The sequence below is a fragment of the Cephus cinctus genome, unplaced genomic scaffold (assembly GCF_000341935.2).
Source record: "Cephus cinctus unplaced genomic scaffold, Ccin1 Ccin1_scaffold0173, whole genome shotgun sequence".
Lineage (NCBI taxonomy): Eukaryota > Metazoa > Arthropoda > Insecta > Hymenoptera > Cephidae > Cephus > Cephus cinctus.
Window position 1 is genome coordinate 158,978 of NW_014332897.1, and position 24,581 is coordinate 183,558.

At 42.9% G+C, this 24,581-nt stretch overlaps 4 protein-coding genes and 1 long non-coding RNA gene across 13 annotated transcripts in view; 3 read left to right on the forward strand and 2 right to left on the reverse strand.

Annotated features, from left to right (window-relative positions):
• Positions 1–42: 42 nt before the first annotated feature.
• LOC107264518 (probable E3 ubiquitin-protein ligase HERC4) lies at positions 43–6,727 on the forward strand. 4 transcript variants are annotated; one of them, XM_025081802.1, is made up of 18 exons: positions 623–794; positions 1,134–1,140; positions 1,387–1,582; positions 1,653–1,763; positions 1,853–1,975; positions 2,053–2,328; positions 2,426–2,577; positions 2,663–2,779; positions 2,869–3,135; positions 3,220–3,347; positions 3,503–3,671; positions 3,746–4,042; positions 4,145–4,330; positions 4,408–4,689; positions 4,761–5,071; positions 5,139–5,288; positions 5,382–5,721; positions 5,795–6,727. In XM_025081802.1, the coding sequence occupies exons 2-18, from the start codon at positions 1,138–1,140 to the stop codon at positions 5,945–5,947; spliced, it is 3,261 nt and encodes a 1,086-aa protein (XP_024937570.1). In that variant the 5' UTR covers positions 623–794; positions 1,134–1,137; the 3' UTR covers positions 5,948–6,727. The 4 variants fall into 4 exon arrangements, 3 of the variants coding, with proteins under 3 accessions (XP_015588337.1, XP_015588336.1, XP_024937570.1); XM_015732851.2 differs by lacking the exons at positions 623–794; positions 1,134–1,140 and adding an exon at positions 43–375; XM_015732850.2 differs by lacking the exons at positions 623–794; positions 1,134–1,140 and adding an exon at positions 64–442.
• A 43-nt stretch (positions 6,728–6,770) lies between these two features.
• LOC107264525 (extensin) lies at positions 6,771–13,963 on the reverse strand. Of its 3 annotated transcripts, none has more exons than XM_015732864.2 (7): positions 13,810–13,963; positions 11,832–12,000; positions 11,090–11,190; positions 9,095–9,174; positions 8,509–8,853; positions 8,147–8,296; positions 6,771–8,081 (listed from the first exon to the last, which is right to left on the reverse strand). In XM_015732864.2, exons 2-7 carry the CDS (start codon positions 11,954–11,956, stop codon positions 7,803–7,805), a joined length of 1,080 nt encoding a protein of 359 aa, XP_015588350.1. In that variant the 5' UTR covers positions 11,957–12,000; positions 13,810–13,963; the 3' UTR covers positions 6,771–7,802. The 3 variants fall into 3 exon arrangements, with proteins under 3 accessions (XP_015588350.1, XP_015588352.1, XP_015588353.1); XM_015732866.2 differs by having other exon boundaries at positions 13,824–13,961; XM_015732867.2 differs by lacking the exons at positions 11,832–12,000; positions 13,810–13,963 and adding an exon at positions 11,290–11,469.
• Positions 9,917–11,070, forward strand: LOC107264527. Its single transcript, XR_001536976.2, has 2 exons — positions 9,917–10,804; positions 10,891–11,070. It is a non-coding gene; the product is annotated as an uncharacterized LOC107264527 (long non-coding RNA).
• A 1,379-nt stretch (positions 13,964–15,342) lies between the features above and the next one.
• On the forward strand, positions 15,343–19,020 carry LOC107264522 (zinc finger protein 543). Of its 3 annotated transcripts, none has more exons than XM_015732859.2 (5): positions 15,343–15,848; positions 16,628–16,958; positions 17,072–17,344; positions 17,442–17,621; positions 17,762–19,020. In XM_015732859.2, exons 1-5 carry the CDS (start codon positions 15,684–15,686, stop codon positions 18,130–18,132), a joined length of 1,320 nt encoding a protein of 439 aa, XP_015588345.1. In that variant the 5' UTR covers positions 15,343–15,683; the 3' UTR covers positions 18,133–19,020. The 3 variants fall into 3 exon arrangements, with proteins under 3 accessions (XP_015588345.1, XP_015588347.1, XP_015588346.1); XM_015732861.2 differs by lacking the exon at positions 15,343–15,848 and adding an exon at positions 16,168–16,532 and having other exon boundaries at positions 16,604–16,958; XM_015732860.2 differs by lacking the exon at positions 15,343–15,848 and adding an exon at positions 16,169–16,532.
• Positions 19,021–19,476: 456 nt separating this feature from the next.
• Positions 19,477–24,581, reverse strand: part of LOC107264524 (S-adenosylmethionine synthase) — an 8,820-nt gene continuing 3,715 nt past the window's right edge. Inside the window, exons 5-10 of one of the 2 annotated variants that reach the window (XM_015732863.2) lie at positions 24,249–24,361; positions 23,037–23,180; positions 22,577–22,795; positions 21,774–21,956; positions 21,473–21,606; positions 19,477–21,380 (exon numbers count right to left, since the gene is read on the reverse strand). In XM_015732863.2, the coding sequence (XP_015588349.1) occupies positions 21,275–21,380; positions 21,473–21,606; positions 21,774–21,956; positions 22,577–22,795; positions 23,037–23,180; positions 24,249–24,361 (899 nt within the window). In that variant the 3' untranslated portion in view covers positions 19,477–21,274. The remainder of the gene's footprint in view (positions 21,381–21,472; positions 21,607–21,773; positions 21,957–22,576; positions 22,796–23,036; positions 23,181–24,248; positions 24,362–24,581) is intronic. The other variant, XM_015732862.2, reaches the window with a different exon arrangement.

Sequence of the window (24,581 nt, forward strand, 5' to 3'; positions counted from 1 at the left end):
CTTATCGTCTTTCGGCGACCACTGTGGATTGGCCATTATGGCGGAATAAAGCTAGTGGCGGGAACATTTCATTTACTACATGGATGAAAAAATCTTTTTTTTTTTTGACTGCACAAACTACGTATGAGAGATCATTCTATGTAATAAATAAATGTGTCTGCAGTAAAAATACATATAATGAGAAATCGAAGACTCTAGAAATATGGCCCTGAGGAAGTGGCAGCTTTCTCAAGAGGCACGAGTGGCTAAAGTCAAGTATTCGGCTACTAGAACCAGCAGGAGCCAACCGTAGTGGTTACAACGGAAATACTGTTTTCATCTTAGGGAAAGTCTTTTTAATGCGCAAGTGTGATCTGTATGTGAAAAATAGGAAATGTGAGTAAAAATAATAAAGCCCTGGAAGTGATATAAATGCCAGGAGGCGATGGATCCTTGCCGAATGGTAAATCGAACCACAAGACCCCTGTAAACTGCGTATTAAAATACTTCTTGCTTACTTGTTTGTCCTTCCACTTGTCTTCTATCCAGCGATTGCTAGAATTTGCTAGAATCATATACCTAACCAAATCCTAGCTACATAACATAATCTAATTATTATTACATATGTATCAATAACCCTTGGTGCCAATAAAAAATTGTCAAAAAACAAAAATTTTAAGCAATTTTAAAGATCAACATTTTCTGAATTATAACGCATTCTCATTCTCCTTCGTTTTACTTTCCCAACGGTATTTCGATAATTTAGTCAAGATTGTCTCACAATTTCACAAACTCTTTTGCACTTATGGAATTACGTGGGTTTCCTTCGTTTTAGAGAACATGTATGCTTTTTAACAAATTTCATTTTGATAATTGCTTTCTTTTTTTTTTCGTGAAATTTTCGTATTGTATTTGTCGAAATGTGCGTAATTACTATGTCATGAACGTCTTATGTAGATACGTTCTTGTACGTTTCAGTTACGCTATTAATTTTTTAGCAAGTAGAATGTAACATTTTGTCGAAATTATTACACTGGAGCAACTATGAAGGCATTATTTTTAAAGTAACCTACGTATATTTTTTTTTAAAGTAGCATAACCTGGGGTGGTATATAACTTGATGTCTTATGTTATTGACTGTGAACTCCATGAAGTACCATGGTTAGTAATATCCCTCTTGAATGCTCCAATATTTATAGTCTTCCTACAAAAAATAGTACTATATTATTATTCGAATGGAGAATTTAATCGAGTCATCACTTGTATTATTCTTTCCATTTATCAAAGATGCAACTGCACTAGGATTCAATCTTATCACTATATTACATGCATAATCGTTTGTATTACTTTTCAAATAAAATAATAGTTGACTCTAATTATCTCAATGTCTATCATGGTTTGATGCAGGCAAGCTGGTCAAAGAAGCGTCGTCTTGGGGATGAAATTTGCATAGCAGTTGATAAATCTACATTTATAGACGATAAAAACATGTTTTGTTGGGGAAGTACTGTACACGGAGAGCTTGGTCTAGGAGGTATTGAAGCTGAAAATATCCTTTTACCTAGAGAGGTTGATTTTCATAAGGCCACACAGGTTGAACAGAGTGAGTTTTCAAGTAATTTGCATCTGATGAATTTTCATGCATTGAATTTAAAAGTACTTAAACTTTCCAGTCGCTTGTGGCGAAAACCATACTGTTGTTATAACAAATGATGGTCAGGTATACTCTTGTGGCAATAATGATTATGGACAACTTGGTCATGAAAAATCAAGAAAAAGGCTGCGTGAGTATTATAATGATTCAGTTAAATAAATCCCAAAACAGGTATATTTTACAGTTGCAATGAACTGGGTAATAATATTTTTTCTACAGAATTAATACCCGGTCTGGATGCATTTGTTTTCAAACGAGTAGCATGTGGAGCTAGTCACACGTTAGTAGTGAACGAATGGGGTCAGGTGTTCAGCTGGGGTTTAAATTCCGACGGGCAATTAGGTAAGATCAAATCATTTTGGTGACCATCTATCGATTACAAATAATTTTAGCATTTTCTTAATGTGCTTTCAATATAGGTCTCAATACACACACCCTTAATGAACGAGTTCCTCGGATGGTAAAAACATTAGGGACTAATGTGGTGATTCAAATAGCCTGTGGTCTCAAACACACTTTAGCGTTAACCAACAATGGTGAACTGTATGCTTGGGGTTCAAATAGCGAAGGGCAACTTGGTTTTGGGCCTGAAACTAAAAAGGAAGTCAAACCCAAACTTATAGCAAGTCTGAAAGTGATACCAATTGCATATATCGCTTGTGGTGGTTATCACAGTATAGCTGTGACTAAATCAGGTACGAGAAACCTAACAATAGTCAAAACACATAAACATGAACTTTTTCACCAACTAATACCTACTTAATGTATTACACAATTGTTCGGTATTACTAGCCGCTGTCTTTGGTTGGGGTAGAAATACGTTTGGTCAGTTGGGCTTGAATGACACGGACGAGAGAACTGTTCCTTGTCAATTACGGACATTAAGAAATGCCAAGGTCCGTTACGTAGCCTGTGGCGAAGATTTCACCGTGTTCATGACTATGGTAAACTTCAGTCATTTGGCAAAATTCTCCACGAATGTTCATTATGTATCGTAAGAATTCCATAAACTGGAACTTTATTTCTCAGGATGGCGGTGTGTTCACTTCCGGAGCCGGGATGTACGGACAATTAGGTCATGGAAACAATAGTAATGACATACTACCTCGTAAAGTAATGGAACTTATGGGCAGTGTAGTTACGCAGGTACATTGTATATGAGATCTTATTTTACTTGGTGTTAAGAAGCTTTGGCAATTGCCTGCGTCATGTAACAGTGTAAATGATCTGTAAAGGTTTCCTGTGGTCGAAGACACACTCTTGCCGTGGTACCATCGCGAGGTAAGGTGTACGCTTGGGGTCTTGGCGGCGCTGGACAATTGGGTACTCGAGTAGCACGAAGCGTGACTACTCCCCAAGTCGTACTTGGTCCCTGGGTTGCACCTGCTGATCAATCCTTGATAAAAATTGGCTCAACAGTTAGCCCGTACTCGGTAGATTGTGTAGTGAAACGCGTTTTCAGTGGCGGAGATCATTGCTTCGCTACTGTGACCCAGAGAAAGGCAGGTCTTGTTTAATCTATTTCAACAGTAGCACCTTTTCTAATCTAGTCAGGGCCGAATAATGTCATTCATTGTCATGCGCAGGATAACATACCGCCCGACGATTGCAGGATACTTTTACCTTCAACTCAAATTCTAATCGTGACGGAAGAACAACTGACAGCGTGCCAGAGAGTGCCCCAGAATTCGCCAGTAGATCACGACCTTTTGACGTGAGTACAAAAGTTAGTACATAAGTCTCTGTCGTTGATGTGTTATTTCCGGTATCATAGTTAGCAATGGTTAAGTCTCGTATCTTCGATGCGTTTATGCCATTCTGCGCGGACGAGCTACTTTTGATAAGCAAATTGTACAATTCTCTGTATAGATATCTCGAGACTGTATTCAGAAGTCAGGCTTGTATAAATGGCTCCTTTTTACTGTCGAATGACGCCCACTATTGCTGTTCGAGTAAACATCACGGCGTAGATATAGATCAGGCGACTAGGCTCTTTGGGATAATTTCAGAATTGGAAAATAATACAATCAAAGAATTGGTAAGCTGCTAAATTGTTCGATGTCAAAATTCCATTCCTGTAATCCTCAATGAAGATATTTGAACGGTTTCCAGATTTTTATTTGTCTGACAGAGGGGCTTATACCCTCGTTGATGCCTTCGCCACCGGATGTTGAATCTTTACGGGTATACCTGATACTACCTCTTTACCATGGTTTCTCAGATCCTTCTAATAGCAATGTAATACACAAACCATTTTCCAAAGCGGTCTTAGGCCTAAAACCGGAAGCTCTTAAGGTCGTGGGCATGTGGTGGAGTAAAGCTCCATCTCATTATTTCGAAAGGCTAGTACGCTCCTTTAAAATTGTTGTACTTCACTTCATTAGGCAGCCAAAAGTTAAAGAAAATAAGGTAATATATAAGTGGATGCTCGAGAAGACACTAAAAAAGAACCGAGTTCCATTCACTTGTAAGTAACGTTTCGTGTGGTTTTTGTTCTTCTTCTTCCGGTAGACCGTCGCCTGGGATATGACACTACAGCTCGCCCTCGATCTCCTTAGGCTACTGAATAAGCTGAATCACACTACGGACGATGGTCTTAGAGTTCCTTATGCCTCCTTCCACTTGCCGGAACTCTCAGAATTTATAGATGTTAGAATGGATTACGTTAAGTGGTTAACCGAAGAAGATCCATTTTCGGTATTCATTAGTATCTTATCAGTCTCACTACTTCAACTCTTTTCATTGTTTATCGAATGTTCCCACGTTCTTTTCAGTATCACAAAATATTCTTCTGCAATTATCCGTTTTTGTTCGACGCTCAAGCTAAGACTATATTGCTTGAAACAGATCAGGCTATTCAGATGCAATCAGCAATGAACGAGGCTGCCAGCAGAGCTATTACACACATGCTGCTCGCACCGTTTCCAGCTAACAACGTTAATGCACGGCAACACAATCAGTTTGTCATGCTTAATGTCTCTAGGGAGAATTTAGTGGACGATACTTTGAGAGAACTGTCGCAGTATGATTCGAGCGATCTCAAAAAGCCTCTCAAGGCAAGTTAAAGAAACTAGTATATTTGTCATTGCAAAGAACATAAAGATTACAAGCTGGTCAATTCTTACAGGTAAAATTTCACGGTGAGGAGGCCGAAGATGCTGGTGGTGTCAGAAAAGAATTCTTTATGCTTTTACTCAAAGAAATTCTCGATCCTAAATACGGAATGTTCAAACAGTACGAGGAGACTAGGACTATTTGGTTTTCACCGGATTCCCTGGAGAGCGAAGTCATGTACTTCCTAATCGGTCTTCTTTGTGGCTTGGTGATTTATAATTTTATCATCATCAACCTACCGTTTCCATTAGCCCTGTATAAAAAGCTACTCCATGAACCAGTTGGCCTTTCGGATATCAAAGATATGTCGCCGACGCTTGCCAAGTATGATTTGCATGCAAATTAATAGATTAATTTAAGTTTCACGTGAATTTACTCAATTCCTCTGTAGGAGTCTACAGGATGTTCTGGATTATAACGAGCCTGATATTGAAGATGTTTTTTGCTTGTATTTTGAGGTGACCAGAGAAGCCTTCGGCGAACAAAAAATATACGAGCTCATACCGGATGGTAGTAAAACTCCAGTTACGCTGGAGAATAAGTACGTAGAGAGTATTCTGCTCTTTCTGTATTCTTCTTAAGTCCTGCTACATTTTTCACGTGATGTTTTTTTACTTGCTTTTCGCCCTCGTAGGAAACAATTTGTGGATCTTTACGTTGATTACATTCTCAATAAATCGGTGGAGAGTCATTTTCAGGCCTTCCATAAAGGTTTTCACAAAGTGTGTGGGGGCCGAGTACTCGAATTATTCCACAGTCATGAATTGATGGCCGTGGTCGTTGGAAATGAAAATTATGACTGGGAGGAGCTTGAAAAGAATGCCACGTACAAAGAGGGATACACAAAAGATGATCCTACGATTATTATGTTCTGGCAGATCTTTCACGAACTTCCCCTTGAAGAAAAAAAGAAATTTCTTCTCTTCTTAACAGGCAGCGATCGGATACCAATTCAAGGCATGAAGGCTATCAAGGTAACTCTTTATGATTCTACATAATGATATTCCATTTATATGGCTAACAATGAAATTTCAATTCTCTTTTTAGATAACTATACAACCAATGTCCGACGAACGGTTTCTACCGGTTGCTCATACTTGCTTTAATTTGCTAGATTTGCCCCGTTATCAGACTCGCGAAAAATTGCGGTACAAGCTTCTTCAGGCTATTCAGCAAACTCAAGGATTTTCCTTGGTTTAATTTATTATGGAATCATAAATTGTTCCCTGTAAGGACATAGCTTAGAATCACACAAACATCAATTCAGTAGCAATCAAAAATTGCATTTAATTAGCCACGATGAAAGCAAAACCTACGGTAATTAAACGACGCGAATATAATTTGTTCGGTTCCAATTCTTAACAGACCAAAAGAAACAGTCCCAAATTTTTTTTTAAATCGTGTGAACATAAATTCAAGACGAAATATAAAAGATATTTTGACATTAATCTGCATCTCTTTTTACTATTAGGTGAAAGAGAAAATTAGCTTAACACTCGGATTATCTAGTCCATGTCGATTCAGCAGCATGTAAATTGCCTTGGAGTATGAATTAGTTTACAAAAAAAAGGATATTTATTATTTTTTATTTTATATTTAAATATGGTATGTCCTCGCGAAAATATCTACCTGGGGACTACAAAGCCTTACGAGCATTTAATTATTTATTAATAATCATGTGAGCAAATTTTCTTTTCTTTTTTTTACTACGGGATACCTCATAAGGGATGGGGATGGTAGGGCAGGGAAACAAGTTTAATTATAACTGCTCTTGACAGAATTGTGGATGATACTACTGTTTAATGGGAGGCGATTCGTATGACATATTCTATACATTGTTATATATATATATTTATATATATATAGTTATACACAAACTCACATATGCATGTATATATATATATATATTATAGATATATATACCCTCTTGTACCATCACTGATGATGGAAGGAAACAAATAAAGCGCATATAGTTCTGTACGTTGTGACACGAAAATTTTGTGAGATTCATAGAAAGACAGACTTGTGTGTAAGGATCGTTTATTTCTTTATACACGTCAATATATTACATCGTTAAGAAGTTGCCGTTAGTCTTAACAACTCTGACAGTCGTGGTTGCATCACATACAACAACAACAACAACAAAAAATACACCCATCTTCGTTTCATAACGTTTTATGCAAAGAGAAAGAGAACTACAAGGGTCGATTGGCATACACCCTTTTCAGACTCTTCATTCGAATCTCGTCGTTTTAGTCGTCCGTACGCGATTCAGGAATTATGATCCTGTTTGCATGATCTTCCTTGGTGTCGAATCATCCAAGATCCGACAGCTAGGTCGTTTCGTCAGAACGCGCAAGTCTTACGATACAAAAAGTTTGAAGATCGGTGTATCGGCGAAGATGGCATCTGAATATACGATGCTGCGAAATCGACAATGCGCACTGAGGTGCTGGTCGGACTGACTGACCGGACTGGTCCAGGTCACGGGTCGAAGTTTAAAATTGGGTAGGAAAGCGTTAGTGGTAATCGTGTCGCGCGAATCAAGCATACTACCATATATTTAAGAGGGATAATAGTTGGGTGGGACAAGTAAAACTCTAAAAGAGAAAAATAAACGAAAAATAGAAGTTTTGCTATCACGGGAGACGTTCGTAATGGATGAGGTGACGGATGTCGATAGGACTCGACATGACTTCCCTCGCACGTTTCAAGAACTCCTGGAGGGATCGCTTTCTGGCGAACGGAAGAGGTAACGTGGGGCAGCTGCGAGCAGGAACCGGAAGTCAAGAAAGCGGGAGCGGGGACACGTGCCCCGAAGCCCCTGCACGGTTTACGATTCCCGAGGGATAGTCAAGAGGAGTCCAAAGCGATGAACCCTCGCTGTTCAAGGTACGCTCGTTCAGCGAGGACGGAGTAACATCCAGACGTCTCGTGGAGGATGCCAGAGAAGGGAAGTTTGACGAAGCTGTCGACGTCTCTGCACTAGCACCCTCTGGGGTCTTACCCGGAAGGACTCTTCGCGGGAGGTTTTTGGTAAGCGAGGATCTTTTCGCTAGTGCTGATAAGCAGGGGTGAAGTATTGAGTTCCGGGTGGGGCCCGGTAACCAGGGTACGTGCTGTTCAGCGCATGCTGAGAGAAGAACCCGGTGTAATCTTTGTTGACTCGGCGGGGCCTGACGGCAGGGCCTTTTGCAAGTTCCATACGGGCCCTGTTCTCTGCCTCCGTCTGAGCTTTCACAGACGCAGGCGGCCACTTCATGTCTCCCCTCATGTTGCCACTGACTGGTGCCTTCGTAGCCGCTGGTTGTGCCTGATACACTGGTGCCGGTACCTGAACCGGTACGTAAGCGCTTTCATTAATCCTTTTTCTCGTTCTAAATTTAAGATCCGACGTACCTGAGAAATTGGTGGCTGCGGTCTGAGAGTGATGGTTGATGGCGGTGGCTCGAAAACTGGTGCCGGGCTTGCCGAGGGATACACTTGAACCGGTTGGCTCTGTGCCTGCTGAGGAGGAATACGAGACGCTTGCTCCTTTCGCTGTGGCTGCTGCAATTCATAAAAGAAAATCGTCTTATAGTGGGAAAACGTTAATGAAGAAAATTACATAAAGGCCCCGACCAAAGACTAAGGTCGTTACCAAGTTGACCAGTTGACTGCACGCTCCTCACGGGGCAAACCAACGTGGAGAATTGAGCTGCTCCATTGGACGTCACTCTAAATTCATGATGTCAGCTTGGTGACATATTTCACTGACGTACCTGGACCTGATGCTGGGGCTCTCTCCACGGGGCCTGAATCTGTTGCTGAGGAGTCGATGGTTGAGACTGCTGTTGCTGCGATCTCCAGGAAGGTGGCTGCTGAGTTTGTTGGGGTAAAGGGGATGATGCCGGCGGTGTGACTGGGGCCCAACCCTTAACTGGGGCAGCCTGCTGAAAGTGGGACGGCTGTCGAAGCGTCCCGCCGGGACTCACGGGCGACGGAGATGATGGCACGAATGTCTGATGTGCCTGGAGTTGTGGGGCCTGGCTCAACGACGGTGGCTGGGGCGACGGACCTGACGAGGGACTGCTCTGGTACGAGGCGAACTCGCCAGTTCCACGAGTCTTACGAAAGGAAAACGGCAATATTGTCTTTTGCGCTTACATCAACTCTCATGGACAAGACGGTATAATTTTGTGCTCGCTAGGCCCGGTAGCTCGCACCTCCATCCTCAGTGTGTAGTCAACCAAGAACTTGACTGATAATGGTCAACTGTCCGATAACTTGGTACAAGTCGATAGCTAACGTGCCAACGTGCCAACGTGCGAGAATCACTGAAAGTCTATTAATTTATTCTTAGATTACCTTAGCCTGGACAGGACTCTGCTCCACGTAGATGAAATCTTGATCCTCGGGTGGCGGTGGCCACGCGACTCTCTTCAGACCTGCAAGCACCGCTTCGGTCAATTCAGGTACAATGCGATCAGATATTCGAGGAGTTCACCAATGAAGATGAGAACGAAGATATTGATGGCAATGACCGATTGTGCTTTTAGGAATGGAAGCCAAGCCGAGCAGAAGCAGCCCTCGTCTCGACTAATCGATTTCGGATCGAACTATATTTCGCTTGGGAACTACGAGAGAAAGAAGCAGGCAAGTCTTGGGTGATACCTTCGCCGCGCAGAACCTTTGTATTTTGGAATAACGGGTCAGTGCCGTGTGCATATGTGCGTGCGTCACAAGAAAATCTGAGTCACGATAGTTTATTTATATCCACTCAGTAATATTACAGCACGGCAACGAGGTATTGTTCAATTAAACATTATTTTTAAATGATTTCGCGCCGTCGTTAATTTTACTCTTTCCACTAGTAACAACCACCAACGTACTTGTTTCAGGAGTATCAGGTTTCCGGAATAGTCGACAAAGATGACTAGGCTGGTGCCAAAATCGAAATCTTCGAATCCTCCAAGTTGACTTCGTATCGTGTTCACCTTTAGTTCGACGATCGCGACGCAGTCGGCTCCCGTAGCTGAATCGAAATGCGAGAGGTGTACGGATCTCGCGTGTGTTAATTGAAAGAGCAACGCGAGTTGCGTCACGGCGCACACAACCGACTCTAGCAGCAGCCTTATGTCTCCGAAGGTACGAGGGTTCTCGGGCCAACGACTACAAGCCGAAGTTCTCTTGGATTATGTGACGATAGAACGAAAAGCCGCGGGAGCCAAGTTTATATTTGAAGATTATTCCCACGGATCGGAAAGATATTGCGCGGGTCCCGTCCTTGCGTGTATCTTTAGTCCAAATTTTTATATTACACCGGAATTTCGAAATTTCGAGGCCGTCACACCCGAGTGCCTATCGTCCCGTAGAGTATGGAATGTCCTACCGTCACGGTCACGTCACAGAAAGGTAGACGTCGGTCACGGGAAACTGGATACCTGGATATTTGTCTACGTTTGCGTCTAGCGAGTCTCTTGCGCTCGAACGCGCATGAATAACGAAAGTGAAAAAAGTCTAATGTGAAATCGCAACGTACCGAGGTTTTGGCAAAAGGCGGTCGATTCAGCGTCAGCCAACTACTACCCATGAGGTCCACTGGTTTCCACCTGTCCACGTTACCCTTTCATTATAACGCGGCCAATTTGGTCAGAGCTCATAAAGCTTCCTTCAGAGCCGTGGAAGGGGCGTCCAGGGAGTCATGGAGGGAGGAGAACTTTATCGTGGGTTCTACCGGGGGAGGAATTTTTTTCAAAGACGCCACAATGACGATGATGACAGCTATTATGATGGCAGTGACGCCGCTAACGGAGTCCACCGACAATGAGCCATCATCGTGGGTGGGTTACCTGGGCCCGGGTGCAAAAGTAGGCGACAATAACGTCCGTCGGGGGGGCAGAAGGGGGGCCAGCACTCGCGAAGGCGACTTCGCGGCCTCAACAAACGACGAACTTCCGGCGTGTTCAGGATGAGCTGGACTTCCGGCGAACCTTCGGAACCCCGAAGCGGATGGACCAAAGCAGAATTTAAAGAGCAGCAAAGCGTCAGGCTTCATTAATTCGCAGCTAAGCGCCGGTTAGTCAGCTTCTCGCTTTCCGCTACGTTAAGTCTCACTACTATCGTACTATCTTTTCAATTTTTATCTTCTCTTATCTCCACAGATACACCTGGACCAGGATCATTAGCCGATATACACACCAGGCTAACATCCTACATAGCTCGTAAAGTCTCTACGAGTCTGGCGCAGCTCGGACATCCTGCCAATTTCTCACGAGACAACAGACACGAGGTCCAGAAGCTCATGATTCGACGTGCAAATAAAAATGAAAGCTTCCACGTAATTATTTAGCGATGACTTACTGCCTTGTCCACCACGTTGTCTGGCCTCCTCCTCCTCGAGCATACGCAGAACCGCGCTGTTCTGCAAATTCGACGGTTTGGCCAACTGATTGAAGTCGATTCTGCAAGAAAGCGCGAAAGAGATGCGTGATCGCTGCTCGCACTTACGAGTTTGCAACTTTGCGCCATAGCGACTGCCTCAATTAGAAATAAAGAATTACCTCTTATTTCCAGAAATGGCCGCCATTACGCGGAAAGCGGGTATATCGAGTTTAAAGCGGAAAATAAATTAAGGACACGCACACGGACACGACTGCCGCGACTACCGCGCCTGGCTATTCTTCGTCAGTCCTCTCGAAGGTAAGTCGGCAGCACTGACTGAGAAACTGAGCCATCGGCTGAGAAACTAAGTCAAGTACAGCAGCTTTGCGCAACGGCGCAGCCAGCCGTTTATCTCTAACCCGAGTGATTCATGCCTCTGAAAATAACGAATTGCCAATGATGCTCGAGAAACCGCACGGACCAGTGAATCATCCGTGTTGTCCGTCAATCGAAACGCCAATAGTACTCGTTGTCACTGACACGTGGGGAGCCAGTCAAGCCATGCCGTCTCCTTCGCCTTCCGCAAGGTGGTTCTTCTGGCGAATACGTAACCGAGATACCATCGCGTCCGACAACTTCCTGTTTATTTGCTTACCTTCGCTCTCTTATTTTACATGTCGAACGCGCATGGATACACAGGAGACACGCCGAGGACACTTACCCGACTGCACCGTTGGCGAGAACCTGGGTCTGCCGGTCCAGCGTCTCCTGGATCGATTGCTTCGAGTAGAGATTGATCGGCGAATTGAATTGCTTGTTCACGAACTTTGGCCCCTGGCCCGACATTTTCGCCTCCCTCTTCGTTTACTGCCGCTGCTTTCCTTCGACAACTGCAATCAATGATCCGTCGATTATTAAACACGTGGAACTTTAATTCGCTTACGACCCGACACCCGCAGGGGCCTATTGACACTTCACTTGGTACGGAGGAGAGTCTAAAGTGACGGAGTCAAGTATTAGAGGGTGAGCGGAGGCTGACGATTTTAAGCGGCGTCACGTGAAAGTCATCAAGTACGAGAACTCTGAAAGCATCACTTCGGAATGTTTGGATACTCGAGAAGTCAGCGGATGAGTCGGCCGGAGTATTCTGGAATCTGTGCCAGGAAAACAGAGGCGCGAGACCACCGAGTAGAAAAATAACAGTGAGAAAAATAGAAGACGCGGTCCAACGTAAAATCCTCGAATATCTTATGGCTCTGATCATTTCAGCAATCAAGTACACGGAGGCGTATCTCCATCCAAGTTCAATGACTTCCATGTACTTTTCTTAAATAACGAAATAGCGTTTATCATTCGCCGAGGAAAATTTGCATTCGACGTTAACGGTTACGTAATCCGGCCTTTTGGAGGTTAACGACTTTACCGGCTTCGCTCGTGAATTCAATGGTGATCGGTCGGTCGGTCAATATCCCAACGAAGCGCGAGACAGGAACTCGATGGAGCCTCAGGACGCAGTTTGTGCCGTTTGTTATCGACAATCGAACCTGGTAATGAGTATGGAGGTAACGAGTCAAGTCTTTAATGATTTCGATGATTCTCCGCGTTTATCAACTGTTTACAGAAATACAGAATTCTTCTATATCGAATGCGATACACTTGGATCTCCATATCTCGCGACGGATCATCCTGTGAAAGACAATGCCGAAAATAGTCTCGGCAAGTACTACTTCCAGGTACGTGCAGGGCATTCTCAAGATAGGGATCCCTCCCCAATTGCAGCTGTGTGGGGTTTATCGAATTCTACTCGAAGAAAAAAAGAAAGAAAGGCAATAAGAATAGCGGACCAACGACTGGCGTAGATTTAATTAGAGTGGATCGGTGTGAATGGGACGCAGGTAGAAGTTCGACTTGCGGCAGTAGTGATAATCGAGGATATCGTGGAAGAGGCGTCCCTGTTGAGTAGCCACGAGTGGCCCCACCACGGTTATTTTTGCTACGAAATTCCTCCGAATATATCTACATCTCGCGCAAAATCTTCGCTTCCCTGTATATCCCTCCTTCCGTAGATCTTTCCATCGTGCTGGTGAACTAGCGCTCGGATTACGTCTCGCGGGGGTCCACCCCGAGGATTCCAACACGGAACCAAACGGATTGATCTCGGGTTCATCGAGAACCTCCACCCACTGCCTATATTTCTACCATACAGCCGGAACGTGATAGGCAGTGCCCGATTATTTTTAGTGGAAAATAAATTTTCTTTGTAAGTAATAAAACAGTCATTAAATTTTTTCTAGCCGAAGATAATTGTCCTTTGTTCTCTCTTCTATTCGCAAGGTCATAAGGCTTCCGAGGATATAATATTATAGGCGTAAAACAAGGGTACGTCGTAAAAAACGCAAAGGTCCTCGTTAAAGAGACTCGTTGAGATAAGATGAACGAGAGGCAAATACATTGGAGCGATGGGATGAGACGTTGAAAAAGTGTGAACAACGAAAACTCCGGGTCAGCGTATGACGCGTGTGACACTTTAGGGTAATTGAGCGCGACGTTCCTCCCTGGACACATAGAAGAGACCCGCATAGTCTCCGAGTGGTCGAAGCTGGTTTCACATCGGACCCTGGACCCCCTCCCCCCTCTCGCAGAACCTTCAAACCCTTTTTCTTTTATTTAATGGTCGACAAGGTAAGGCGAGCACCTACCTTAACGCACCTACCGTAGAGCTCGCGTTCTCACGAAGGTGGAAGACACTAAACTCAAAAGTGAACGTCGAAGAAACGTCTGGACCCTTCTCCTCATCTTCCTGCCTCTCTAGCCTCTTCCCGACCCCTCCTTCACGCCACTTCGTTCCCCTTGTCGCGTATATAGTTCTACACTTCTCCACTTCGCGTGCAAGTTATTTTCGGCCCCCCCCTGAGCCCGCTTCCACCACCGCTGCCATCACGCGTGTCTTCTGGCAAAGCAAAAGTCTTGTTTCCTCAAGTTTTCTAAAAATTCATTGGTCGATGTCCCACTCGTGTTTCTCACATAAAATTCTACTTCACCAATCCTCCTTCTCGTTGACCTGCTGAAACATCGGGAACGAGGAAAAATTTTGAAAATCTAAACACGGCCTGGGATCGTTTCGAGGAATTTTGATTAATGTGCTGGATTCTTGTGGGGTGGTCGAATAGATATGAAAATTGACGTAATTGATGGCTCTGCCAGGTGAAATTTCGCCAGAAACTCACGGCCGGTTAGTATCGCAAAATGCGCAACACGGATGAGCAAGAGTATAACAAGCGGTAACGTAAACCGATCCAAAATAAATAATCCGTCCCAGTGGGCGGACAGTAATAGATAGATTTCATATATATGTATATTTTTTTAGCGGTAAGTAGAACAATTCGCTTATCCCGAAGACTTTGTTGGAATCATGATTCCGATTACAAGACTGAATTGCGAATATCAGATTCCCGCCGTGTCTTTTTTTTTGACGTGTACAAAAATAACCGCGTCCACCTAACGGAGCCGCTTCGGTGGCAGAGGTGGTTCTATTATCAGGATTCTTGGTTATTTTCGACGATCGTGAAAATGTTCTTGAGCATCCTCGCAAAACATGTGTTCAGAAGTGCTAAATTCACCTTTTATTTTTGATTTCTTGTTCTTTACTTAAAATTAACATATCTACTGTGTTCTCGCAGTAAGTAATTTCCACAATCAATTATGACTGAAATATACTTTGTGGAATGCTCCAAAAAGAAAAAAGCACAATATAGAGGCTATGTCGTAGCAGCAATATCATTAAAGTGAATCGCGAAGATTAAAGCGGAGAGGACAGACACGTACGCTCCTACACGTCATCGATTCCGTGGTCGGTCTTAGATTTTCACCCGTCGATATTGCGCCGCTCTAACGTAAACGAAAAACGAGAGAAACAGCAGCCGAGACGAGTGCGTAGCGTCGTGACGCTCTGTGCGTTACTGCGAATTAGCGTCCTGTTTCGTGGCATTCGGCTGGTTCTTCCTTATCTTCTCATTGTCAGCGTCGGAAGGGTGGAATGCACAGCCGGTTAACGTTGTCTCGATTTGCAAAAGTATATTTGGGGAAAGCGAAAATCCGAGGGCGGTCACGATAAGAGCGCACCACTAGCAGGACGCCACAAGACGCCAATAACAAGCGAAATCGTTTCCCGCCGTTGGGAAGAATGGAAAATCAATAATAGTTCCCGCTTTTATCGACTACGCCGGTGGCGGCGCGACAGTCGCCGACGTAGCGTCTCTTGCTCGAAGCCAGTTTCGCGCTCTCCGTTGCACAGCTTGGCTGACTGGTTCTGCTTCCTTTGGATTGGGACGGTTGGATAGTTGGCTCTTGCCGGTTTTGTCCCGACGCGGCCATAATGCCCTCGTAGCACAGCGCCTCGCCATAGTAGTCGCCACCGCCGTCGCCGCCGCCGCCGCCGCCACCGCCGCCATTATAGATCCCGTTGTGTGTGACCGAGCCGTGGGACGCTCACTGTTTTCCATCGGAAAGCTCGAATTTACAACTTGTGTTTTGAAATTTCGTGATTCTCGTGGTACCTGTCGCCCTCAAAGCAATGAAAACGTACAGCAGAAAGAAGGGCGACAGCCCGAGCAACGTCATTATTCATGTGAACGAGCTGTGCCGACTGTGCTTGGCCAAGGAGGAAGAGATGGTGCCGATTTTCGACGACGACGCCGTGCCCCTGCCTCTGCGAATTATGGCCTGTGTTCATCTCGAGGTATGTTCCTGGCATCTATTCTGTGCCCACTTGGCATCTTCGTCGTCTTCTTCGCTGCCTATTCTCAACTCCCACGGACCGCCGGGGTAGCTTTCATTGAAAAATAGGAATCTAGTTTATCTCTCTACGCTTGATTGTCCTTATTTTTCTGCCGTCTGTGTGCGAATCTGCGTGCGTGTTCCTGCAGGAAGAGCGTGTACGTGCGCATGAACGTACACAGGAAACACAGAACACACTGCGCAAAGCAACTACCGTCTTTACCGAGTTATCGACTTTACACGTTCTGCGTTACGCCACCTTTCCTCATCGCTTATTGCAGGAATCTAGACTGTACTCGCGGCTTGCTCAAACGTTTACCCTATGGATTTATAGAGATCTGTAATGCTAGATACATTTGCCTGTAATACTTCATTTCGATATTATGTACCAGTGTACCTATGTCCCTCCTACTGTGAAATCCTGATAGTCGCCCACTCGCTCGTTTCATTAGCCTACTGCGACCCCCACTAGCGATCGCTCCTATACAATCTTAGATCCCTCACATTCAAGAGTTCAGTAGTCGTGCTAATTTTTATTCACATGAACTGCAGTCGTTCCGAGAATCATGTACCTGTTAGGCTTCATTTATTTTTATTAATCATTTAGACGGAATGCTGCTGAAGAAAAAATAATGCCATCTCAAAGGTGTTATATATGCCCATATTTACTGCTCATTTGTCATTTATCAGTTAAGGGACAATCGAATTAGTTCAAAGCTTTTCTATAATTACTACTTTCAGGTTTACGAAGATGATGGACTTCCCAACATGATTTGTCATCCGTGTAAATACCAACTGGAAAAATCGTATCAGTTCAAGAAAAAATGTGAAGCAGCTGATACAAAACTCAGGAAACATATGAAATTGATTCAGCAACTTACTGGACACGAAGAGGAGGAAGAACGTGAAGAGGGAGCTGAACAGGACTCTAAAGATGCTTCTGGTAGCGGGAAATCAAAACAAGTAAAACAGCTTTTGGCTGATTTGGTATCAAGTAAGGGTGACAGTGGCCAGGCTGATGGAGATCCTATCCAAGTTACCGAAGAAGAACTCGTTGGAGGATATATCCTTGGTATGATTCAATTTCATATTTATTGAAGAAGAGTTGCAACATATTCAGATGATTTTCTTCTTTCTTCAATATTACTTGGATTCGCTTTTAAGTTCACCATTATCTATCCTTAGGAATGGCATCAGAGAATCCTGAAATGGATGAGACCATGTCTGAAGGCCCTGAGAACATTACCCTGATACCTGCAGAAGAAAGAACAGCAAAGGCACGCTGCACCATACGCACTACGCGTATAAAACAAGAACATGAATCAGAAGACGAAGCTGAGGAAGTGCAACGTGCAATTGCTAATGCAGATCACAAGAATGTCTATATGATGGAGTTGACAAGCAACAGTTCTGGCCAGGGCGAGTCTCTGAAGCTTCAACCGATACATCAAACGATAAGTATGTGAATAATAACATAGTATATACTACCATTCAGTCATACTATTCCGCTTTGTTAAGCCACTTTGTAAAATCATGATTCTATTTATGGCTAAAGCTGGCAGCGAGGAACTGAAAGTATTTCAGTGCGACAAGTGCCCTAAAGCATTTACACGAAGAATAATGCTAAAGAGTCATCAGTCTGTGCACTCGACTCAAAGAGGATTCACGTGTCAGGCTTGTGAGAAATGGTTCCCCACTCGGTCAGCTTTAATAAGACATGAGAGAACTCACACAGGTACTTATATTTTCATTTAAGTTTTTCTACTTGTGACTATCCCGTTTCAATGTAAACATATATAATCCTTAAAATTATTATTGCAAATCATTCCGAGGTTTCAGTGCATAATATAAAGAAATTGTGAAATCTGTCAACAGGTGAAAAGCCCTTTGGCTGTAACATATGTCATCGCGCCTTCGCCCAAAAGGAAATTCTCCTGCGTCACTTGATGACGCACTCTGGCCAAAAACCGTTCCAGTGTCAGCACTGCGAGAAGAGTTTTACACAACGCGAGGCCCTCAAAGTACACATGCGTCGCCATCAAAAATTGAATCCAAACGATATTCAGCTGCATCACTGTCAGCTCTGTCCGAAAGCTTTCTGCCACGCTTCCGGTCTGAGCAGACACTTGGTCACGCACACGGGCAGGACTTACAAATGTGTCGAGTGCGAAAAATCATTCACGGATAAGAGCTCACTCCTGAGGCACAGTCGCATTCACGCACCCAAAAAATTGATTACGAACTGAAGGCCTGAAGTAATTGTAATCTAATAATATCAAATAAGTCGACAGACGATGAATCATGTTCATCAATTTATTTTACGCTAAGAATCGCGTTATCTATACATTTGCACGAGGGTTCTCTGCACACATAGAGTATCTCTAACATTCGGTAACTCGAGGAGTCTGACGAACGTTTTTTCTTACTTTTGTTAAAAATTCTTTATTTTTTAGGAGATTGCTAGATTTTTAGATGGGGTTACTTGAATATATTTGAGGGACTGATAAGATCGCTAAAGTCATGGTACGTAACAGGATCATTTATTCAGTTTAAAAAAGAAAAGAAGAATCCAAATGAATTATGTAACTGCGTGACTTTAGCTATCTTCCTGATTCCTTAAAGGAAAATACAACTCGGTCCCAGGACCAAAATAAATTTATTTTTAAGCGCTCGCGATTGTGTTAACTTTACGGTAAAGTGGGATACAATAAAAGCATTTTTATCCGCGAAGACTTTCTTAATCGGTCATCACTGAAATGTTTGTGCACTTAACTATTAATAGCACCGTACAATTAATCCTTTTTTTCGTACTATTTTGCCTTCTGTATTTTCATGCAATGGGACCGATGAGTGCGCTGAACAGAAGATTCAGGTATCACGTACCTTCATCGATTTATCGTGTATATATCTATAAATATGAGAGTTTTTAAGCTACTCAGCTGAAAAATTTCCGAAAGAAAAAAATATACTGAGAAAAGTTATACGAGGAAAGAACGTAAGCCGGAAATTTCCCTGCTGTATAGGCAATATGTATATTTAGTATAACCGTGGTAATTTTTATGTCATTCGAATACAAAAACGTGTACTTGTCTGTAGAAACGCGTAATTGTAATAATAAAACTATTATTGTGTAAGCAACTCTGTTTATTTTCTTTCTATCCAACTGAAATATCCGGACCTACCAAGGCTCATTTCGGTTGCCCGTTTCCTCTTAGTATAATTAATCATTTTGTAAGAGTATAAAATACGGATGAGATATGCGATTCTATACAGACAATTGTCTAATATAATGATTAACTTCAGTACTTTGATAACAGTGAGTTGCGAAAACAGTCAATACAGATGATATATTTTAACAGATTGAGAGTTTGCAAATTGTACGTCGTTACGTGGAGTTTGCCAAATTCTTTTGCCACGTTTAACGCATGAAAACAAAGAGAAAGTCATGTCATGATCTGGAATCTACCAGTTCGCCGTACATTCAATGAAGCTGTTGCTAACAATAAAAATAGATATCGAGTATGAATGTTACGAAGCAGCCAAGTCTGAGTGGATTAAATTGCGTATTTATGAAATAAAGGAAACTGTAGTTGTTTTTTCTTAAAAAAAATCTTTTTCTTTTATTATGCCTACTATATACGATGGTCTTGTGCATTTTTACATAATTATTCATCTCTCATTCAAGGGTAAAGTTTCCTTGGTTCGATAATAGAGGTTCGGTGTAATTCGACTAAATACGGTTTCCTCCAAGACGCTTAACAATGATAAACTCTATTTTTGTGTAACACAATTACAAAAAAAAAAGATTACTTCATTTTGCATAATTCGAGCTCCGTCGCACGTGCGATCTGTGGTTGATCTCTGCATTATTATCAAACTGTTCTGATCGATATTTCGCATGCATGTTGTATGTTTATCAAGGGTTCTTTCACACTGTATCCTTCCTTTCGTACTCCTTCATTGTTTCCTGTTTTCCATTTGCCTTGAAAACTTCTCGGGAGACTGTCCTTCGTTCACGTGATACTTCCGCTTCTTCAACCTAAACTGGTTGATATGGATCAAGCAGGAAATGAACCGTAGCAGCGCTCTGATCGCAATCTTCTGATTTTAAATTAAATAATTAAGACAATTCATATTTGCGCACTGTGTCTAACACTTGCTCGGGCAGTTCTGAATGCGACCAGAGACTCAGGCCCCCAATTAATTCGACGTGTTAGTTTACTAAGAATACGCTTTTCAGGCGGTCTTACGTTTCTTTCTTTCTTTCGTCTTCATTCTGGCTAAATTCGTTCGGTTCTTTCACAGAATCGTGTCACATCTGCAGTTCCTCGTTCAATTTACCGATGCAGAGTTAAAGAGAAAACGCGATGGCACGCGCGTTGAAGGCTCAATCGACTAAATTTTACTGGTAACGAATCGCTCGCGAATGAATTGTTATAGGTGTCGTGACACTCATGAACCGTGCATCTTTAAGTGTATATAATAATAAAGATAAAGTTCGAATTGCATTTGGGCGTACTTTTCTTCTTCTTCTTCTTCCTCCTCTTCTCGATATGACCTTTCCCGAACAATTATGGCTACTAAAATGGCTAAGGTTCTAGACGAGATAGATGTCTTTAGTTCAAGTATCGCTAAGAGGGCGACGCCAGGAACGTGTCGATGACAATGACGATGACGATGACGATGACTACGACTACGACGACGAAAAGAACGAAGCCAAGAATTTCAAGCGTCCTTGTGCATTATTCCTTTGCATGACACTGTTCCTGCATCACTCCTATAGCCATTACTCGTATTTACGCGCTACACAACGAGACATTTCACTGCCGATACATATAATATATACAGACTTAGTTACTTATTCGGGCGGTACTTCGAAGATAGGATTTCAAGGGACCTCATAATAAAGCTCCGTGCATTCTTTTATTTTCTATTTTTCTCGACCATTGTTGCCCATCGAACCGTAACTCCGAGGTTCCCAATCCGCTGCCGACACGATTGCCACATCCGCTTCCCCTTTGCGTAATCCTTCAGATACTCGTAACTCCGTCTCTTCTGCTGGACTTGCATGGAGATCGCGCTAATTTGTACTAACTGTTCCGTATCCGCAAGGACGAGCAATGGAAACCTCCTTCTCTTGGAATCTCTCACTTCCTGTTTTTCTTTTGGTCGCTGACATCCAAGAGTCTGCCTCAGACGATAAAGGACGAATGGCGACGCGACTGAGCGATCTTTTTCCTGGTCGTTCAGGTCGGTTAGTCGTCTGTTGGTTTACAGCGCGGAGGTTTGGGAATATTCCGGGAAGAAGTTACGAGATACACGGTTACTTAGAGAGTCGAAAGGTTTTTAAATTAAGAAATGACAAGTGGTTTATAGATGATCCTCTGATCAATCGAGAATCAGAGACTTGGGCTGTTCCCAAGCGAAGCCATCGCGACCGAAATGACCATATGTGCTAGTCTGTTGGTACATTGGATTGCGTAACTTTAGCTCCCTGCAAAAAGCGTTCAACAATTCAATTTCTGTGCAAAATTTTTCACAGGAGTTCCGCATTACAACATCTTACCACTATCGTTTCATACATACTTGACAATTTTTCCAGGGCGTAGGTCGAAGTTCTTCCGCACGATCTCCAGCAACTCGTTCTGGGAGAGTTTTGATGTCCCGTAATCGAAGACCGTGATGGATAGTGGTTCAGCAACACCGATAGCGTATGAAACCTGAAACCGAATTCAGACAAGCCATTCAATCATATTTTGTTATACTATCTCTTTGCATCGCGCTATAAACTCTCTTGAGCTAACCTACTCTATTTCATTCCCTTGCCGTCAATTTCATTGCATTACATAGAAAGCTGTGATAGAGCAATATTGAAAGAAATCTTTACCTGGACAAGGCAGCGTCTGCAAAGGTCAGCCTTTACCAACGATTTAGCGACCCATCTTGCAGCATAAGCAGCAGATCTATCAACCTTAGTGAAATCTTTGCCGGAAAAAGCGCCACCACCATGGGCTCCCCAACCTCCGTATGTGTCGACGATAATCTTACGACCCGTGAGTCCAGCATCACTCTGAAACAGAATAGCAAGAAATGCATTAGCAGTTGACTTATTGAAATAATCACGTGAACGCGATATCGCGGGGATTTTCAAGTACATTTGCAAAGTTAAAAGTTTCTTGTTTTCCTCGGTTAATCCGTGGCGAATATTTATAAGTTTATCCTCTCGTTCCCCGACTACCACGATCCACTCCGACCTCCTGAGAGCCCGTCTCTTCGTTAACGATGGAGTTAATCACGTAACTGAGTTATCATCGACGGGAAACAAAAAGTAGGGGAAAATGAAGAGGGCAACAAATGGTGCTCCCTCCTCCTTGGGAGGAATACAACTGGATCGATAAGATTGACGAGCTAACAAGTGACATGCGCTCTTTGATCTTGGCAATGTCGTCAGTCCACGATCTCAGTTATGTTTTGAAGTCTTAATGCCGATGAACGATGATGCATTAGCATTGCATGATCATTTCTGAACACAGTTCGAATGAGATGGTCAAATTCTTACGTGTTATCATCCCGACTGCGTTCAATAAAAAAAATTAAGAAATTATGAAAAACAAGGAAATTAAAATTGTCATAAATGACACGATGAGCCATAACTGAGCAGATTTATTATTAATTTTTTTCATAGTTCACCTGTGGCCCACCGATAATGAACAACCCGCAAGGATTCACGTGGAAGATCGTTCTCTCATCCAGATATTTTCCTGGAATGACTTCCTTGATGACTTTCTCCATGACAGCCTTCCGCAGATCCTCCAGGGTGACCTTCTCGCTGTGCTGCAGGGACACGACCACGGTGTGCACTCTGACAGGCACGCAAGCTCCGTGGTCCATTATGTACTCGCAGGTAACCTATGGATTTACAAAGATCCGTATGACGTAACTTGTAAATCATTGATATCATTGCCGTTGACAGTAATCAGGGAAAGATCCGAAGTAGCCAAAGAAGTCGCCTCAGACATGCGTTATCATCATGGCATTCAAGAGTAGCAAATACATTAATAGAACATCATTGAACGCTTCCATGGCTTCTTTATGTTATAACTGTGGAGATGATTTCTCAAATATTCTTTGAAAATCAACGATGACGTACCTGAGTCTTAGAATCCGGCCGAGCCCACCAAAGTTCACCGCTTCGTCTGAGTTCAGCGATCTTCTGGTTCAGCCTGTGCGCCAGAACGACGGTCAGCGGCATACATTCTTCAGTTTCATCGGTGGCGTAACCGAACATCAAGCCCTGTTTACATGATAAATGACATTCAATCTGATTGTTAAGTTAACTTTGAACGATCGCCGTGTACTCGTGCTCTCTTCGTCAAAATTATAATTTAGGAAGACCGCGACGATCGCGCGATAAATTGTAAAGCATCCTTTTAAAGTCAGAGAGCACGAAACACATGCGATCGCACGGGATAAGATCTAGATCGATCTTATTGTTGATGGAGATTACAAAGATATATTGCAAACGCTAAATCAAACATAAAGAGATACTACGAAGCATGCATAAAAATAAAGGTGCCTAACAGAGCAGAGTAGAGCAGCGAAAAGGCATTTATTTGACACGGGATACAGCTCGGGAATAGAACTTGAATATTTAAATAATCGAACGTTCTCAAAGGAATAAGACATTTTATCTTTTCCTTGTAGGCATAATACATATGCTTCAAGTTCCATGCCAAAGACGGTGCTAGTGTGAAAACGCAGAGGGCTAGCGAACTATTAAAGAAAAACTGGCATGCACACAAGAAACAGAGTTATCGGAAAATCAAAATACGTTGCAATTACGGAGAGTTTAATTTCTAGTGGAAAATTAATAATTAGAAAACGCACATAATGATATTCTTAACCAACTCGGAAGTGATAAAACGGAGTAGATCACAACAGCGAGGGCGATTATAGCGACCACACCATCTCTACGTAAATAAACCATCCACCACTTACAGTTACGGTAATACGGAAGCTTAGCTTTTACATGTTGTAGGATTTTTTTGGGGATTGGATTCGACCGAAACCAAAAGGACTTCGTATCTACGACTGAGGTGCGAGTGAACTGTGCAAGATTTAATACAAGTGATCTATTGGCAAAAGGCTATTTACATTAATGATGACTATAGACGCGTGCTCTCAGCTGGATTAGTTACAAAAGAAAAAAAAAAAAAAAAGACAAGAATCATTATCTAGGCGTAATAGAGAAATTCAGTTCCATAAGCAGAACGAGAAACAGTGAGAATAAACACAGCCAAGAGAAAAAGAGAACTATACAAAGATAAAGACATAGAGGGATGAGATCATATTGCCAATTGACCTGATCGCCAGCGCCAACCTCCTCGTCGCTGCGGTTCTCATGAACGCCAGCTGCGATATTCGATGATTGGGTATCAAGAGCCAGCAGGACATTGCAGAGCTTGTAGTCAAAACCTGCAGGAAATTGGGGACGTCAGCTATAAGAACGTATTCGCTAACGCGTCTTTCAAAAAGACTGAGGTCGGTAATAAAACGAAGGCAATAGAGATCTCGATGGCCTCGTGACGTTTGGTCGCGCAGACTTTCATCTTGGATCAAATCACAGATCCTAATTTCACTAGACGCATTCGATAAGATCATCTAAAATGATGGCTCGAGGCAGGACGATCATGTA

Excerpts from the sequence above, each read along its gene's own strand:
- LOC107264522 (XM_015732859.2), top strand. The coding sequence starts at position 15,684 with ATGAAAACGTACAGCAGAAAGAAGGGCGACAGCCCGAGCAACGTCATT. Across the intron at positions 15,849-16,627 it reads TGGCCTGTGTTCATCTCGAG|GTTTACGAAGATGATGGACT; the intron begins GTATGTTCCTGG and ends TACTACTTTCAG. Across the intron at positions 16,959-17,071 it reads CGTTGGAGGATATATCCTTG|GAATGGCATCAGAGAATCCT; the intron begins GTATGATTCAAT and ends ATCTATCCTTAG.
- LOC107264518 (XM_015732850.2), top strand. Across the intron at positions 2,578-2,662 it reads TCACCGTGTTCATGACTATG|GATGGCGGTGTGTTCACTTC; the intron begins GTAAACTTCAGT and ends TTTATTTCTCAG. Across the intron at positions 4,331-4,407 it reads CCGAAGAAGATCCATTTTCG|TATCACAAAATATTCTTCTG; the intron begins GTATTCATTAGT and ends CGTTCTTTTCAG.
- LOC107264525 (XM_015732864.2), bottom strand. The coding sequence starts at position 11,956 with ATGTCGGGCCAGGGGCCAAAGTTCGTGAACAAGCAATTCAATTCGCCG. Across the intron at positions 9,175-11,089 it reads ACAACGTGGTGGACAAGGCA|GTCTGAAGAGAGTCGCGTGG; the intron begins GTAAGTCATCGC and ends CGGTGCTTGCAG. Across the intron at positions 8,297-8,508 it reads AGCCCCAGCATCAGGTCCAG|CAGCCACAGCGAAAGGAGCA; the intron begins GTACGTCAGTGA and ends TATGAATTGCAG.